At 41.6% G+C, this 13733-nt stretch overlaps 1 protein-coding gene across 1 annotated transcript; it reads left to right on the forward strand.

Annotated features, from left to right (window-relative positions):
* The first annotated feature begins 76 nt into the window (after positions 1-76).
* Positions 77-13215, forward strand: COX7B (cytochrome c oxidase subunit 7B). Its single transcript, XM_075539212.1, has 4 exons — positions 77-102; positions 8639-8744; positions 11646-11770; positions 12987-13215. Exons 2-4 carry the CDS (start codon positions 8705-8707, stop codon positions 13059-13061), a joined length of 240 nt encoding a protein of 79 aa, XP_075395327.1. The 5' UTR covers positions 77-102; positions 8639-8704; the 3' UTR covers positions 13062-13215.
* Positions 13216-13733: the final 518 nt, after the last annotated feature.

Raw genomic sequence — 13733 nt, forward strand, 5'->3', positions numbered from 1 at the left:
CTAGTGGCCCACCCTCTCCGTTACGTGGACCTTATGAGCTCGTCCAACGCGCTTGCGTCGCTGTGAGGTGGCGCGCGTTTGCGGCGGGCGATTTTGCTTGAGGTTAGTAAAAAAAGTGTTCCCCCACTGTTCCATCCCCTCCGCCCAGACGCCTTCAAAAGTCCTCGAAAGCCCCGTTTCGATGAAGATTCTAGAAAAAATGGGACCTAGCTAAGTTGTGCGAGGAGCCCTCGGGCGTAGTGGGTTACGCTTGGTCGAAAGCAGTTCGAAACCGCCAGCCGGTCAATGGGGAAAACAAATGAGGCTTTTTACGCCTGCAAAGAGTTTCAGTCTTAGAAACTCACAGGGGCGATTTTGTTCTGTTCTGTAGGGTCGTTGTGAGTCGGAATCGACTGTGTGGCAGTGAGTGAATGTGAGCTAAGTTATTGATAAGTGATAGCTCATTTTGCTGCTAACATACTTAACAATGAAAAATAATGCAAAAGTAGGAAAACAAAACTAAGTATAACTCGGAGAATTTTTAGAGCTCGAATTTCTTGTGTATCCCAGAAATGCCAGGTGGACTGAACAAAAGAAAACTCCAAAAATTATTTTAAAAGGCCAGCGAGAAGTAGATTAAGCTGTGTGGCACCAATGGGGCCCTATGGTGTCCTGCAAGGAGGCCGGGGTGGGAGGGGGGCGGGCTGGGGCGAGTCGCGCCCCTGTCCAGTGGAAGAATGGATTTTAAAGCAGCTCCTCCTAATGGCTACACACAGTCCTCGTGGAGCATTGGATCACCCACCCCTACCCAGCCCGAAGATATCAAGAGCCTGATCCTAGCACGTTGGACCCTTCACCATACCTTTTCTACCACTCCACTTGATGACGTGTTCAAAATTGACAATGTTGAGGTTCCACAGGTGGAAATAATCGGACATGCTTAAACGGCCCCAACCAACTTGGTTCACAAAATTGATGACGTGACAGCTACCCCCAGGGATGTTTGCTAGTTCTGACTCAGCAGTGTTGTAGGACAGAGTAGAAGCACCCATAGAGTTCCCATGGCTGTGAGCTTTACATAGTGGAACTACCCAGATCTCACTGCCATCCAGTTATTGCTGACTCATGGCGACCCGCTGTGGATTTCGGAATCTGTCCACAGGAATAGAAAGCCCAGTCTTTCTCCCAATAGCTGCTGGTAGTTTCGAACTGCTGACCATGCAGTTCGAAATGGAACTGCTAGCGGGTTCCAATTGCTGAGCGTCTGGTCAGCAACGGATCCCTTAACTAGCATCTCTGGAACTCATTGGGATGACTTTACCAGATAATATATTCAAGAGATAAAAAGATACTTTGTTATATAAATAAAATGTAGCTAGAGCTTAAAAGAGAACAATGCCTAAGGCAGGTAGTCTTTGCTGGTTAAACTAAGCTATTGTTTGGTTTTACAAAGACTTCAGGGGATATTTGTAGTTTAAAGTTTAAAATTAATCTAACAATAGTTTCAGGTGCCTATCTAACCTTCATGGCTCCAGAGTCAAGAAACTATGAATTTGAAATTTTATTTTTCATTTTTCCCCTTAAGGTCAGGTTTCTTCTACAGAATTCTCGATCAAAATATTCAGTAATGGTAGGTGGGCATTATCCAGTACTTCTGGTCTCATGACAAAAGTGGCAGGTCATAAACAATGGGCAGTCGTGTACAATGAAATATATTCTCAAAAAGTCTCTCTCTCTCGCTCTCGCTCTTTCTCTTATTCTCTCCTGCACTCATTCCATCTGATGCCCAGTTCTTGGGATGTGAAAAGCCTGTAACCTGCTCCTTCCCTGCAAATTTTGGATTTGTCAGCTCCCACAACCCCATGAACCAGCAGCCTGCTACATGACCCATGGATCTGGGACTGCCTAGCCCACACAATTTCTTTGAAATACATATCTATATCCCATGAACTCTGCACATGCATCTGTCAGCTTGTTGTACAGTGGTGGCTTGCCTATTGCTATAATGCCACTGGCATTTCAAATACCAGCAGGCTCACCCATGGTGAATGTGCTTCAGCAGAGCTTCCAGACTAAGAAGGAATAAGTGGTTCACTTTTGAGGGATTGGCCATGGAAAACTTTCTGAATAGTGATGGAACATCGTTATAATGCTAGAAGAGCCCCTCAGGTTGGTAGGCACTCAAAATATGACGAAGGATGATGAGCTGTCGCCTCTAAAGAGTAAATCGGAATGAGGTGGATGGGGCAACACTTTAGGGACGTTCACCTGTTGATGGAGCATGCCTCAAAAAATTTGAAGAAACAGCTGCACACACACACACTCACACACACATATACAAAAGTAAATTTAAAATGTTACAAAAATCATAGAAACCTTTTATTTTTTATTTCATAAATCATTTTGGGGCTCATACAACTCTTATCACAATACATACATACACCAGTTGAGTAAAGCACCCTTATACATTCGTTGCCCTCATCATTTTCAAAATCGCCTTCCACTTGGGTTCCTGGAATCAGCTCATTTTCCTTTCCCCCCCCTCTCTCCCTCCCCGAGAAACCTTTATTAAACAAAAATATCAAAATGTGTATATTTTGTTTCTCAGCATCCACCGAGGTCTATAGACTTCTGAAGGCATTGTTTCCATCTCTAACCCTTCCTCAAAGATGTTTGCGCTCTTTGAGAACAATAATGTTGGCATTCTTGAAGGATCGTGCTCCTTTGAAATGCTCTTGAGGGATTATGCCCTTTGAAATGCTCTTTGATTTTTATGAGCAAAAAGAAGTCTGAAAGAGCAAGGACAAGGCTGTAGGTAGGATGAATGGGGTAAGGTTTCTCAACAAAATTCTTATCCTGGAAGAGTATGCAGGTATACTGTGCTGATGGGGGAAGGGGGAAGATCCTCAACCCTCTGTACAGCTTTCCTGGCCTATTTCTTTTTTTTTTTAAACAATTTATTAGGGGCTCATACAACTCTTATCACAGTCCATACATATACATACATCAATTGTATAAAGCACATCTGTACATTCTTTGCCCTAATCATTTTCTTTTTTTTTCTCCTCTTTTCTTTTTTTACATTTTATTAGGGACTCATACAACTCTTATCACAATCCATACATATACATACATCAATTGTATAAAGCACATCCATACATTCCCTGCCCCAATCATTCTCAAAGCATTTGCTCTCCACTTAAGCCCTTTGCATCAGGTCCTCTTTTTTTTTCCCCCTTCCTCCCTGCTCCCTCCTCCCTCATGTGCCCTTTGTAATTTATACATCGTTATTTTGTCATATCTTGCCCTATCCGGAGTCTCCCTTCCCCCCCCTTCTCCGCCGTCCCTCCCCCAGGGAGGAGGTCACATGTGGATCCTTGTAATCAGTTCCCCCTTTCCAAGCCACTCACCCTAGACTCTCCCAGCATCTTCCCTCACACCCTTGGTCCTGAAGGTATCATCCACCCTGGATTCCCTGTGCCTCCAACCCTCATATGTACCAGTGTGTAACCTCTGCCCTATCCAGCCCTGCAAGGTAGAATTCGGATCATGGTAGTTGGGGGGAGGAAGCATCTAGGATCTGGGGGAAAGCTGTGTTCTTCATCGGTACTACCTCACTCCCTAATTAACCCATCTCCTCTCCTAAACCCCTCTATGAGGGGAACTCCATTGGCCGACACTTGGGCCTTGGGTCTCCACTCTGCACTTCCCCCTTTATTCAATATGGTATATATATATATATATATATATATACACACACACACATATATACATATACACACATATATCTTTTTTTTTGCATGATGCCTTTTACCTGGTCCCTTTGGCACCTCGTGATCGCACTGGCCGGTGTGCTTCTTCCATGTGGGTTTTTTTGCTTCTGAGCTAGATGGCTGCTTGTTCACCTTCAAGCTTTTAAGACCCCAGACACTATCTCTTTTGATAGCCGGGCACCATCAGCTTTCTTCACCACATTTGCTTATGCACCCATTTGTCTTCAGTGATCCTATCATGGAGGTATGCAGTCAATGATATGATTTTTTTGTTCTTTGATGCCTGATTCCTTCGAGACCACTCGTCACACAGGCTGGTGTGTTCTTCCATGTGGACTTTGTTGCTTCTGAGCTAGATGGCCGCTTGTTTACCTTCAAGCCTTTAAGACCCCAGTCACTATCTCTTTTGATAGCCGGGCACCATCAGCTTTCTTCACCACATTTACTTGTTCACCCACTTTGGCTCCAGCCATTGTGTCGGGAGAGTGAGCATCATAGAGTTCCAATTTAATAAAAGAAAGTATTCATGCTTTGAGGGAGTATTTGAGTAGAGGCCCAAGATCCTTCCGCCACCTTAATACTTGACCTATAAATATAGACACATAGATCTATTTCCCCATCCTCCTATATATATTTGCATGTACATGTCTTTGTCTAGACCTCCATAAATGTCCTGGCCTATTTCTTATCAATGAAGTTTTAAAACTTTTTTCCAATAAGATCTGGTGATCTCACTGTGTCTTTCAAGAAAATCTATCAAGATTATATTTTTGTAGGGAGTGAATCTGGTCTGACCACCCCCACAGCAGGGCGAACCAGAATGGAACATAACAGATCATCAACTGGAGCAAAGGAAAGCCACAAAGCCCCTGAGGAACCCACAAAACAGACTTCAGGCCAGGAGGGGTAATTACTGTAAGCCCCTAGGACTGGTGGGGAGATAGTCATAAAGGTCAGCGCAACAGAACTGGAATTATGTATGCTTTTTTGGGAGGAGGGGGGTGTTGCTAGTTTTTTCTTTTGTTTTTTTAGCTTTTAATTCAATCTTTTGTTTTGTCTCTGTTATTGTTGTTTTGCCTACCTATATAAGATAAGCATAGGAAGCAAGCCAGAGGAGAAAGCAATAGGACCAACGGTTCTGGAGGGAATTGTGGGGAGGAGGAAGCAGGGGAAAGGAGCGGTAAGCAAACAATGCCATAGCCGGGAACAACCAGGGAATTGTTGGAGCAACAGCAATCTAACTGAGAAGGAATTACTAAAGGCAGAAGAGGGCAAGCGTGATGGGTGGGCAGGAGAAAGGGAAAGGAAACAGGAAAGAGCTAGGTAGCAAAGCTATGAATAGAGTTATAAGCATAGGTGTGTACATATATAAATACATTAATTCATAAAAATATGGGTATTGGCCATGTAAATATATTTATATAGCAATACATTGAGGAAGTGGACAGTTTGGAACTCAGCTCAAGCCCTCCCTCAGTGCAAGAACACTTTGTTCTAACACCTTGACATTCTGTGATGCTCACCCTCCCAGTATGATTGCTGAAAACAAATGGGTGCATAAGCAAAAGTGGTGAAGAAAGCAGATGGTGCCCAGCTACCAAAAGATATAGGGTTTGGGGTCTTAAAGGCTTGAAATTAAACAAGTAGACACAAGAAGTAACAAACCCACATGGAAGAAGCACACCAGCCTGTGCAATCATGAGGTGTCGATGGAATCAGATAACAGGCATCAGAAGACCCCAAACAAAGCATATTGTTGAGAACAAGGGAGGATTGGAGCAGAGACCCAAAACCCATCTGTAGACAATTTAACATCCCCTCACAGAAGGGTCACAAGGAAGGGATGAGTTAACCTGGGCGCAGTATAGCTCTGATGAAACATACACTGTTCCTCTGGCTCTTTGAGGCTTCCTCACCCACCACTGTCATGAGCCCAGTCCTGCCTTTCAGTTCTGGCTAGACCAGAGCATGTACACTGGTACAGATAAGAGCTCAGGACACATGGATTCCATATAAACCCCTCAAGAACAGAAATTGGAGTAGCGATACCAGAAGGGTAGGGGGAGGGTGGGTGGAGGAGGGGAAGAAGGGGGAACTAATTACAATGATTGATGCATAACACCCCCCCCCACAGGAATGAACAAAAGACACATGGGTGAAGGGAGATAGCTGTCATATATGAAAATATAACTTATCAAGGGGTCACAAGTGTAGGAGGGTGGAGGGAGGGAAAAGAGCTGATACCAAGGGCTGAAATAGAAAGTAAATATTTAGAACATGATACTGGCAATGTATGTACAAATATGCCTGATACAATTAATTTAGGGAATGTGATAAGAGTTGTAAGTGCCCAATAAAATGAATTTTTAAAAATAGATTATACTTTTGGAATTAAAAAAAATCACCATAACCCTCGTAGCTTATGTCTCTGCCATAAGTTCATTGCTGAGGTCTTCCCAACAAGGTCTCCTTAAAATACCTGGTACATCTAAAATTTGTTATGAGATCGCAATCAGTAAGAATCAAGGGTGTATGATTTGTTGAATGTGAGACTGATGTGCTTTGCCAACCTTTAGCCAGTGCACAATATTTGTTTGTTTAAAAAAAAAACACCCAAACTGTGGTACAGCATTCCTGGAAATTTGTTGCAAAGTTTCAGTGATTTTGGAGGATGTCCACTTGAGTTTTGTTGAAGATTTTGTATTAGCCCTGACCTCATATCACTTTTTCCACCACACCCAAGAGTATCTTTTTTTGCGGCCCCCTAAAGAGACTAAGTGCATGAGTGTAAATATTTCTGAGAGAAACATGCCTGTAGTCAACCATTGATTGCAGAGGCATGTTTCCATGTATCTTGTTTGGAATGAGCTGAGACATGTATGACTGGAATCCTAGTAGTAATACTTTCTGACTTAGAGAGAGAGGGGAACAAATGTAACTAAATAGTTCCAATTAGTGTTCCTGGGTAAAGAATATACAGGGATTCTTCCCTCTCAATATTTTACTATTTATGGAAACATTAAAACATATAGAAAAATGGAAAGAATTGTATTGTGAACACCAATCCACAAGATGGTGCAATCAACAATTTGCTATGTTCACTGTACCACATATTTATCGACATATTAGTGGAGTTCTTTTTACTACTCTTGCAGCTTTTCAGTAAATTAAAAATTATTTCAAAATACAAATTTAAGCCATTAGCATTCAGTAAAACTGAAAAAAAAAGATGCCATTGAGTCCATTTCAGCGTATGGAGACACCACCATGGATGGAACTGTGCTCCTAGGCTTTTCAGTGCCTGAAGTTTGTAGGCCTTTCTTTCAAGGAGCCTCTAGACCTCCATTCCTTCAGATAGTAGCCAAGCATGCTAACCATTTGCACCATTGAGGGATTCTAACTAATGGTGACCTTGTATGAGTCAGAGTAGGGCTGTGCGCCATAGAATTTTCAAGGTTGTGACCTTTTGTGTCCAGATCTCTAGGCCTCGCTTTAAAGGATCCTCCAGGTGGGTTCACTGCCAATCATTGCAAAAGCCCCAGACCCTCTTCCATGGAGTTCATTATGAGTGGCCCTCTACAGGCCTTCCAAGAATGTCTTTAAGGGCTCAGACAGCCTCCGCGTTTTCCTCCAGAGGGGCTGCTGGGTTTTAACTGCTCTTTAAACCAAAAATCCACACTCGCTGCCCTTGAGTTGATTGACTTAGAAGTGAAGGCTGTGAAACTTCTGCTAGCTTACTTTGGACCTATTATCAGGAAAGACACATCGCTAGAAAAAGACACCTGAACTCAAAACTCACAGCCCTCATATTGATTCTGACTGATAGCTGACCGGTCTTGGCACAACAGACTCCACCTGCACCTCCATCTTAGCTCTCAAGACTGACCCCTAACGGACTTCCTCTCCCCTGCTCAACCCCAAAATCTGGGAACCAGTTCGCCCCAAAGCTAGAATGTTTTCTGAAGATATGGTCACTCCACCGTCCCTGACATATAGCTAAGATTAACGACCTCTTCCCTGCTGAAGCACCTGTGTGCGCAGATCCTCCCCAGCTTTGATCCTCCCTGCAGTGGGCATAAAAACACCGCCAGGATTTTTTTTCCCAGGCGCAGCTTCAAGAGCTCAATACCTTGAGTTGCTGAACCCGCCTGCAAGCTTCTCAATAAAGCCTGCTTCTAAAACTCCGTTAATTGGGTCTTTCATTCTGTTTTCGCGTCCAAATAAACCTTATCATAGCGATCCTACAGGACAGAGTAGAATTGCCGCTATGGGTTTCCAAGACTGCAATTAAGCAGAAAGCCTCATCTTTCTCCCTCAGAGCAGCTGGTGGTTTCAAATTGTAAGCAGCCCAAAGCATCGCCCACTGCCACCCACGGTTAGTATATAAAACCTAAAGACAGTTTTACATGTGGAGCAAAAAAAAACAAACAAAAATAACCAAACCTCTGGAACTTTAACACTATCTTGAAATTGGTGCTTTAGACTACTCCGCTGAATTGAAGTTAAGGTGTTGCAGCTCATTTCTGCCACCAAGTAGATTCCAACTCACAAAGGGTTTCTGAGACTAAATCTTTACTGGAGGATAGTCATTTTCCATGAGCTGCTGGTGGGTTTGAACTGCGAACCTTGAAGTTGGCGCCCTAATGCCAAACCCACAGCGCCACCCTGTTCCAAATCCATCTTCAAGAGGTTCTCTCACTATTTATTAAACACCACCACGTGGCAGTTACAAAGTCGGAAACTACATTTCCCAGAAGCCTGTTCGTTGTCTCCTTGCCGCAAAGAGAAGGACAAGTTCAGGGTTTTTTAAGTTATCGCGAGATCTTGTCAAATCTCATTGATGACGCCTTTTCGCGGCCATTTTGTTTTTCTGACCTCTCTGCAAGGGTACCGGACGCGGGTTCTCCAGAGCCAGCCGCTGCAGTTGCCGCAGTTCTGTGAACTTCTTCGCGATGTTTCCCTTGGCCAAAAACGCACTAAGCCGTCTTCAAAGTGAGTAAACGAATGCTTTCCAGGAGCCTTATATCCATTCGCCCTTGGAATTGTGCCCTTTGCCTCCCCCAGCATTCTAGCTTTCTAATTCTAAAATACGAAGTCCTTCAGCCTGAATTTCCACCCCGAACCCACCGCTAGGGCCTACAGGGTCGCTGTGAGTCGGCCTGGACTCGATGCTCGTGAGGACCCAACACAGGCATTGGCCGCCGAACGCCGTTTCCCCTTAGGTTCTCAGCTCTCAGTTACCAGAGTGAGGCAGAGCTTAGCCCTACGTACGATCGAAGAGGATATTCTTGGTGCATATTTCTGGTTCCTTAGAGATCCCCGGAACTTCAGCGATAGCGGTGCATTTACTCCTCCTAACCCCACATAGAACTGCCTCTCCAAATTTTGTAGCCATCACACATGGAAATGAAATAAAGCTTTTCACCTGATTTCTTGCAGACAACGTGATTGGTAGTGCTGCAGCTTTTAAGGTTATTTGTGGGTGATTAACCGAATAATAGATGCCCAGAGAGCAGTCACGGCCATTTAAAGAAATCGTCATATAGGCAAGTCCAGGAATACTTGGGATCAGCATTGTTCATTGAGAATGTACTGGATTAGAGAGAGAGAGAGAGAGAGAGAAATCCGTTAATATTTATGATTTGCACCGAAGGTGACCTTGAGCAATTCTTACCACGTGAGTGGTCCTTTTTAGTAGTCAAGGTGACACATTGAGCAGTTAATGACTTTAGTCTTCCGCCCCGCCTCCCTCTTAAAAACCTTAAGGGTATTACCAGAATGTGTTCTTCACATTTAAGTGCCTTTGAAAAGACCCAATAGTCACTGGCTTGTTTCTCGTGTTCCAAACGCTGCATTTTTATTATTGCTTTCATTTTGAGCAAACGGCTCCGAAACTGACTTTTTTGTGAACAACAAACAACACACCTTGCAAGTGGATTCCAACTCGTAGTGACCCCACCCCGGTTATTCCGAGGATAACTGGCCCAAAGGGCTTTTAAGGGAGCAAACATCTTGCTCCTTCCGGGTGCTTCCTAGGTTTCAATCAGCGCTCACAAGAGCTCCTTTAGCATACCTGAGGAAAGGATTCTGTTGTTTAGAATGTCTTTTTAAAGGTAAAATTCAGCACGGGCGTTTAAACCATTTTAGTATAGAATTTATTGCGAAATGTTTGCAGAGTTGCTTATCTTCTCTCAAATTCACTTGCCGTGGAGTCTATTTTGATTTAAGATGACCCTGTAGGACAGGGTAGGACTGCAGCTGTGGGTTTCCGAAACTGATCTTTATGGGAGTAGAAAGACTCATTTTTCTCCCAAGGTTGATGCTCTTCCTGGGTATCACTGAAATTGAAAACAAAAAGCAGTATAAAGCCTTCATGAGAAGAAACCATAACCCTCAACCCTTTGTGTCACATAGTTTCCCCAATAGTTTTATTGATTTGAAATGCCCATATACATCCACAGTTAAGTTGCTTTTAAAGAGTTGTGTATACATCATCACAATCTGTTCTAGTGCACCCTCCCCTCCTGTATTCATCCCTTCCCCACACCCAATCCCCATGAGCTATTACATTAGTCATTGTCTGTGCATCCGCTCTTACTGTGCTCCATAAACTGGGAAACAGAAGAAACAAAAAACAAAACGGGGGGTGGGGTGCGGATAAAGAAAAGACCACCAACTATATTAAGATAAGTCAGAGAGAAAATTTCTATCTTGGAACAAATGAGGAATATTTAAACCTAGAGCAAATTCAGGATGGGTCAAGAGGGAATTCAACAAACGAGGTATCATTTTATACTGTAGTTCCATCCACCATAATCAAGTTTACAATCATAGCTTGTCTGGTATTAAAGCTTCCCATGTCCCTTGACTGGCCAGAAGGGATCTGCCAGAGGCGTGATCCAAATAGGGACTCTGCAGGTGGATTTTGGGCTCCTGCTGCTTCTGTAGTCTATAGAGGCCATTGTTCTTAAAGGACTAGTAGAGAGTGGACCGCCTCACTGTACCTCTAGCATGCTTTCATATGTATTTCACAAGAGACTGAGCATAATCCTTTATCTTTTCACTAGAATAACAGTACAAATAAAGTTGTAATCTTGTCATTCTGCTCAATACCTTTACCCCTTGTCTACCAGAAAGAGGGGCCCAGTATTGAGAACCCATCACAATTCTTTTTAGTTTAAATCCGCTTGACATGTTTATACATCTTATTCATCTACCGAACTTAATTGGTGGCACTGGGTGTCTCTGCCTTTATTCAGATACCTCTTTCTGATATCTGCACAACTAAATCATACCTGCCTGCCATTCAGTGTTGCTAGATAAAATTTTTTGTGTAAGAGTGATTTGCATCTACATTATCTAATTCATTTACACGAGAAGTTTCCTGAGGAACGTGGCCTGCCTCTTATATCTACATCTTGCATACTTCTTTATACTCTTTTTTTAAAGCATGATGCTTTATTCATTTGTAATTTAAGTAAATACTGCCTTTAAAATTTTTTTAAGATCATAAATATTTAGTGTGCTTAAGTTTGAAGTTCATTTTGGGTTTATTTTTTCTCATAAGAATAGAGTTGTTGAGCACTTTTGAGTAAACTAGTGAAAATTTAAGACATAACTATTCAAGTTAATGAAAGTTACAAAGGCTGTACAAATACTAATTTAAAGTAAATGTTATATCACTATTGCTTTGTTTTCCCCCAATATAGAAACATGAAAGAAATACATGGTGAACACCCATTTATTTACCACCTAGATGGTAGAGTTAGCACATTTTATATTTGGTTTATCACTTTCATCTTATTTTTTTATGTGTTTCAAAGTATACTACTTCGCTTTTAGCTCTGCTTTCTTGATTCTGATAATAGATGTGCTTCTGTATTTTGTTTTAAGTGCGAAGCATTCAGCAAGCAATGGCAAGGCATAGCCACCAGAAACGGGCACCTGATTTCCATGACAAATATGGCAATGCTATTTTAGCTGGTGGAGCCACTTTCTGTATTGCTGTATGGACATACGTAAGTAATTTTCGCCGGTAATTTTTATTTTGCATGTTTTTAGTTGTTTGGACCATTCATTAATATTTTAATATAGCACCATGCATTTATATTTCAGAGAAATTGTTAGAGATTCTCTAATTACCTGCCTAAATGCACCAATTTCTTCCGGAAAATTCATCGTTCATTTCGTAACATTTCCAATAACAAGTTTCTCACTGGATCACAAAGCAGCCCTTTCCATATAATGTAGCTATAAATAGGATCTTGTGTTTTCTTAAAATCTGTCTCTTTATATTCTACTCACCATTCCATTGAATCACAAAAATTCTGATTCCATTTCCATATAACAGCTGCTTGGTGTTAGGAAATTGATTGTTTTATGACTTTCGGGGTTTTTACTCTCTTGGCCACCCTTATTGGACACACTTCATGTAGGCAATATTTCTGCCTAAAATTTTACACTGAGAAACTGAATACAGTATTCTGGATAAATGAGATATAATTTGCTTTTGATGTTTTCGTTTTTTAAAAAAAATTTAGAGTTTTATCTACAATTCATATACCACACAAATTGCTAGTCGCTGTACTTGTTAGACGTAGGAATTCTCAAGTTACTTATAGTAAATATATAAATTCGACTAAATAAACTTTGATAGGTCTTTCCCATCTTTGTTTACATCTTTCTGAAATGAAATGTACATAATTATAAACAGGTGTTGTCTTTAAAGGGCTTTTGGAAGAAGTGCTTCTTAATAGTGAAGGGATATTACAATAGGGTCTCTGACAATTCTTTTCATAGTTGTTGCTGACGGAATCAATGTTTTGAGGAAGTGGTGTAGAAATGTGTGATATAAATTAGAATTAGGTTAAATAAAATTAACTCGGTTCCTCAGTCGTATTAGCCATATTTCAAGTGTTCTGTGGCTGGTGGTTACTATACTGGACAGTAGATGTACAAAAACTTTTTCATTATTTTTGGAAGTTAGAAAGTTTGTGGGAATGTTCCATTTTTTCCCCATAAACTTTGTGAAACCTTGTTTTGAGCAGTACTGCTCTGTTAAATAAATCAGGATCGCTATTAAGTTTGGACTACATGGAAGGCACTATATTCCAGGTGAGTTTGTATGTTATCAGTCTGTAGAGTAGAATACCATTGTCATGTAATAAGTACACTTACAGGGACAGTAGATTATGTTTTAAGCATGCATAACTGACAGCATTTTCATTCTTACAGACAGCAACACAAATTGGAATTGAATGGAACCTGTCCCCTGTTGGCAGAGTTACCCCAAAGGAATGGAGAGAATAGAAATTAAATCAGCTGGTGGTGTAATAATTGTTTCAAAATCAACTTTTAAAGTGATTCAAGTAAAAGCACCACATGCATTAACATATGGCATTATTGAAGAAATAAAATACATTTGAAACTACTAATGTATGTTTTCTTTGTTTCCTATAAATAAAACCAAGCATGATCACCTTTTTTTTTTTACTTTTGTGTTAATATTAAAGTCAAAATGCTATCAGAACCCCACTACCATCTAGTCCTGACTCACCAACTCTATCAGGCAGAATAGAACTCCTTCGAGCAGGCGTCCTCAAACTATGGCCTGCAGGCCACATACGGCCCGCCGAGGACATTCATCTGGCCTGCCGGGTGTTTTTTGCTGCCTTTGTTTTTTTACTTCAAAATAAGAGATGTGCAGTGTGCATAGGAATTTGCTCAGTTTTTTTTAACTATAGTCCGGCCCTCCAACGGGTCTGAGGAACAGTGGACTAGTCCCCTGTTTAAAAAGTTTGAGGACCCCTGCCTTAGAGTTTCTAAAACAGTCTTTTTGGGGCGTGGGCAGGGTCATATAATAGAGTGTACTTTATATATTTTTAGATTTTTTAAATTGTAAATTAGGTGGGATTTATATTTCACATCATGAAATTTGTGTTCAGTTGAAACTACTAATCGGGTGGGTTTGAAAATCCAAAC

The sequence above is a fragment of the Tenrec ecaudatus genome, chromosome X (genome assembly GCF_050624435.1).
Source record: "Tenrec ecaudatus isolate mTenEca1 chromosome X, mTenEca1.hap1, whole genome shotgun sequence".
Classification (NCBI taxonomy): domain Eukaryota; kingdom Metazoa; phylum Chordata; class Mammalia; order Afrosoricida; family Tenrecidae; genus Tenrec; species Tenrec ecaudatus.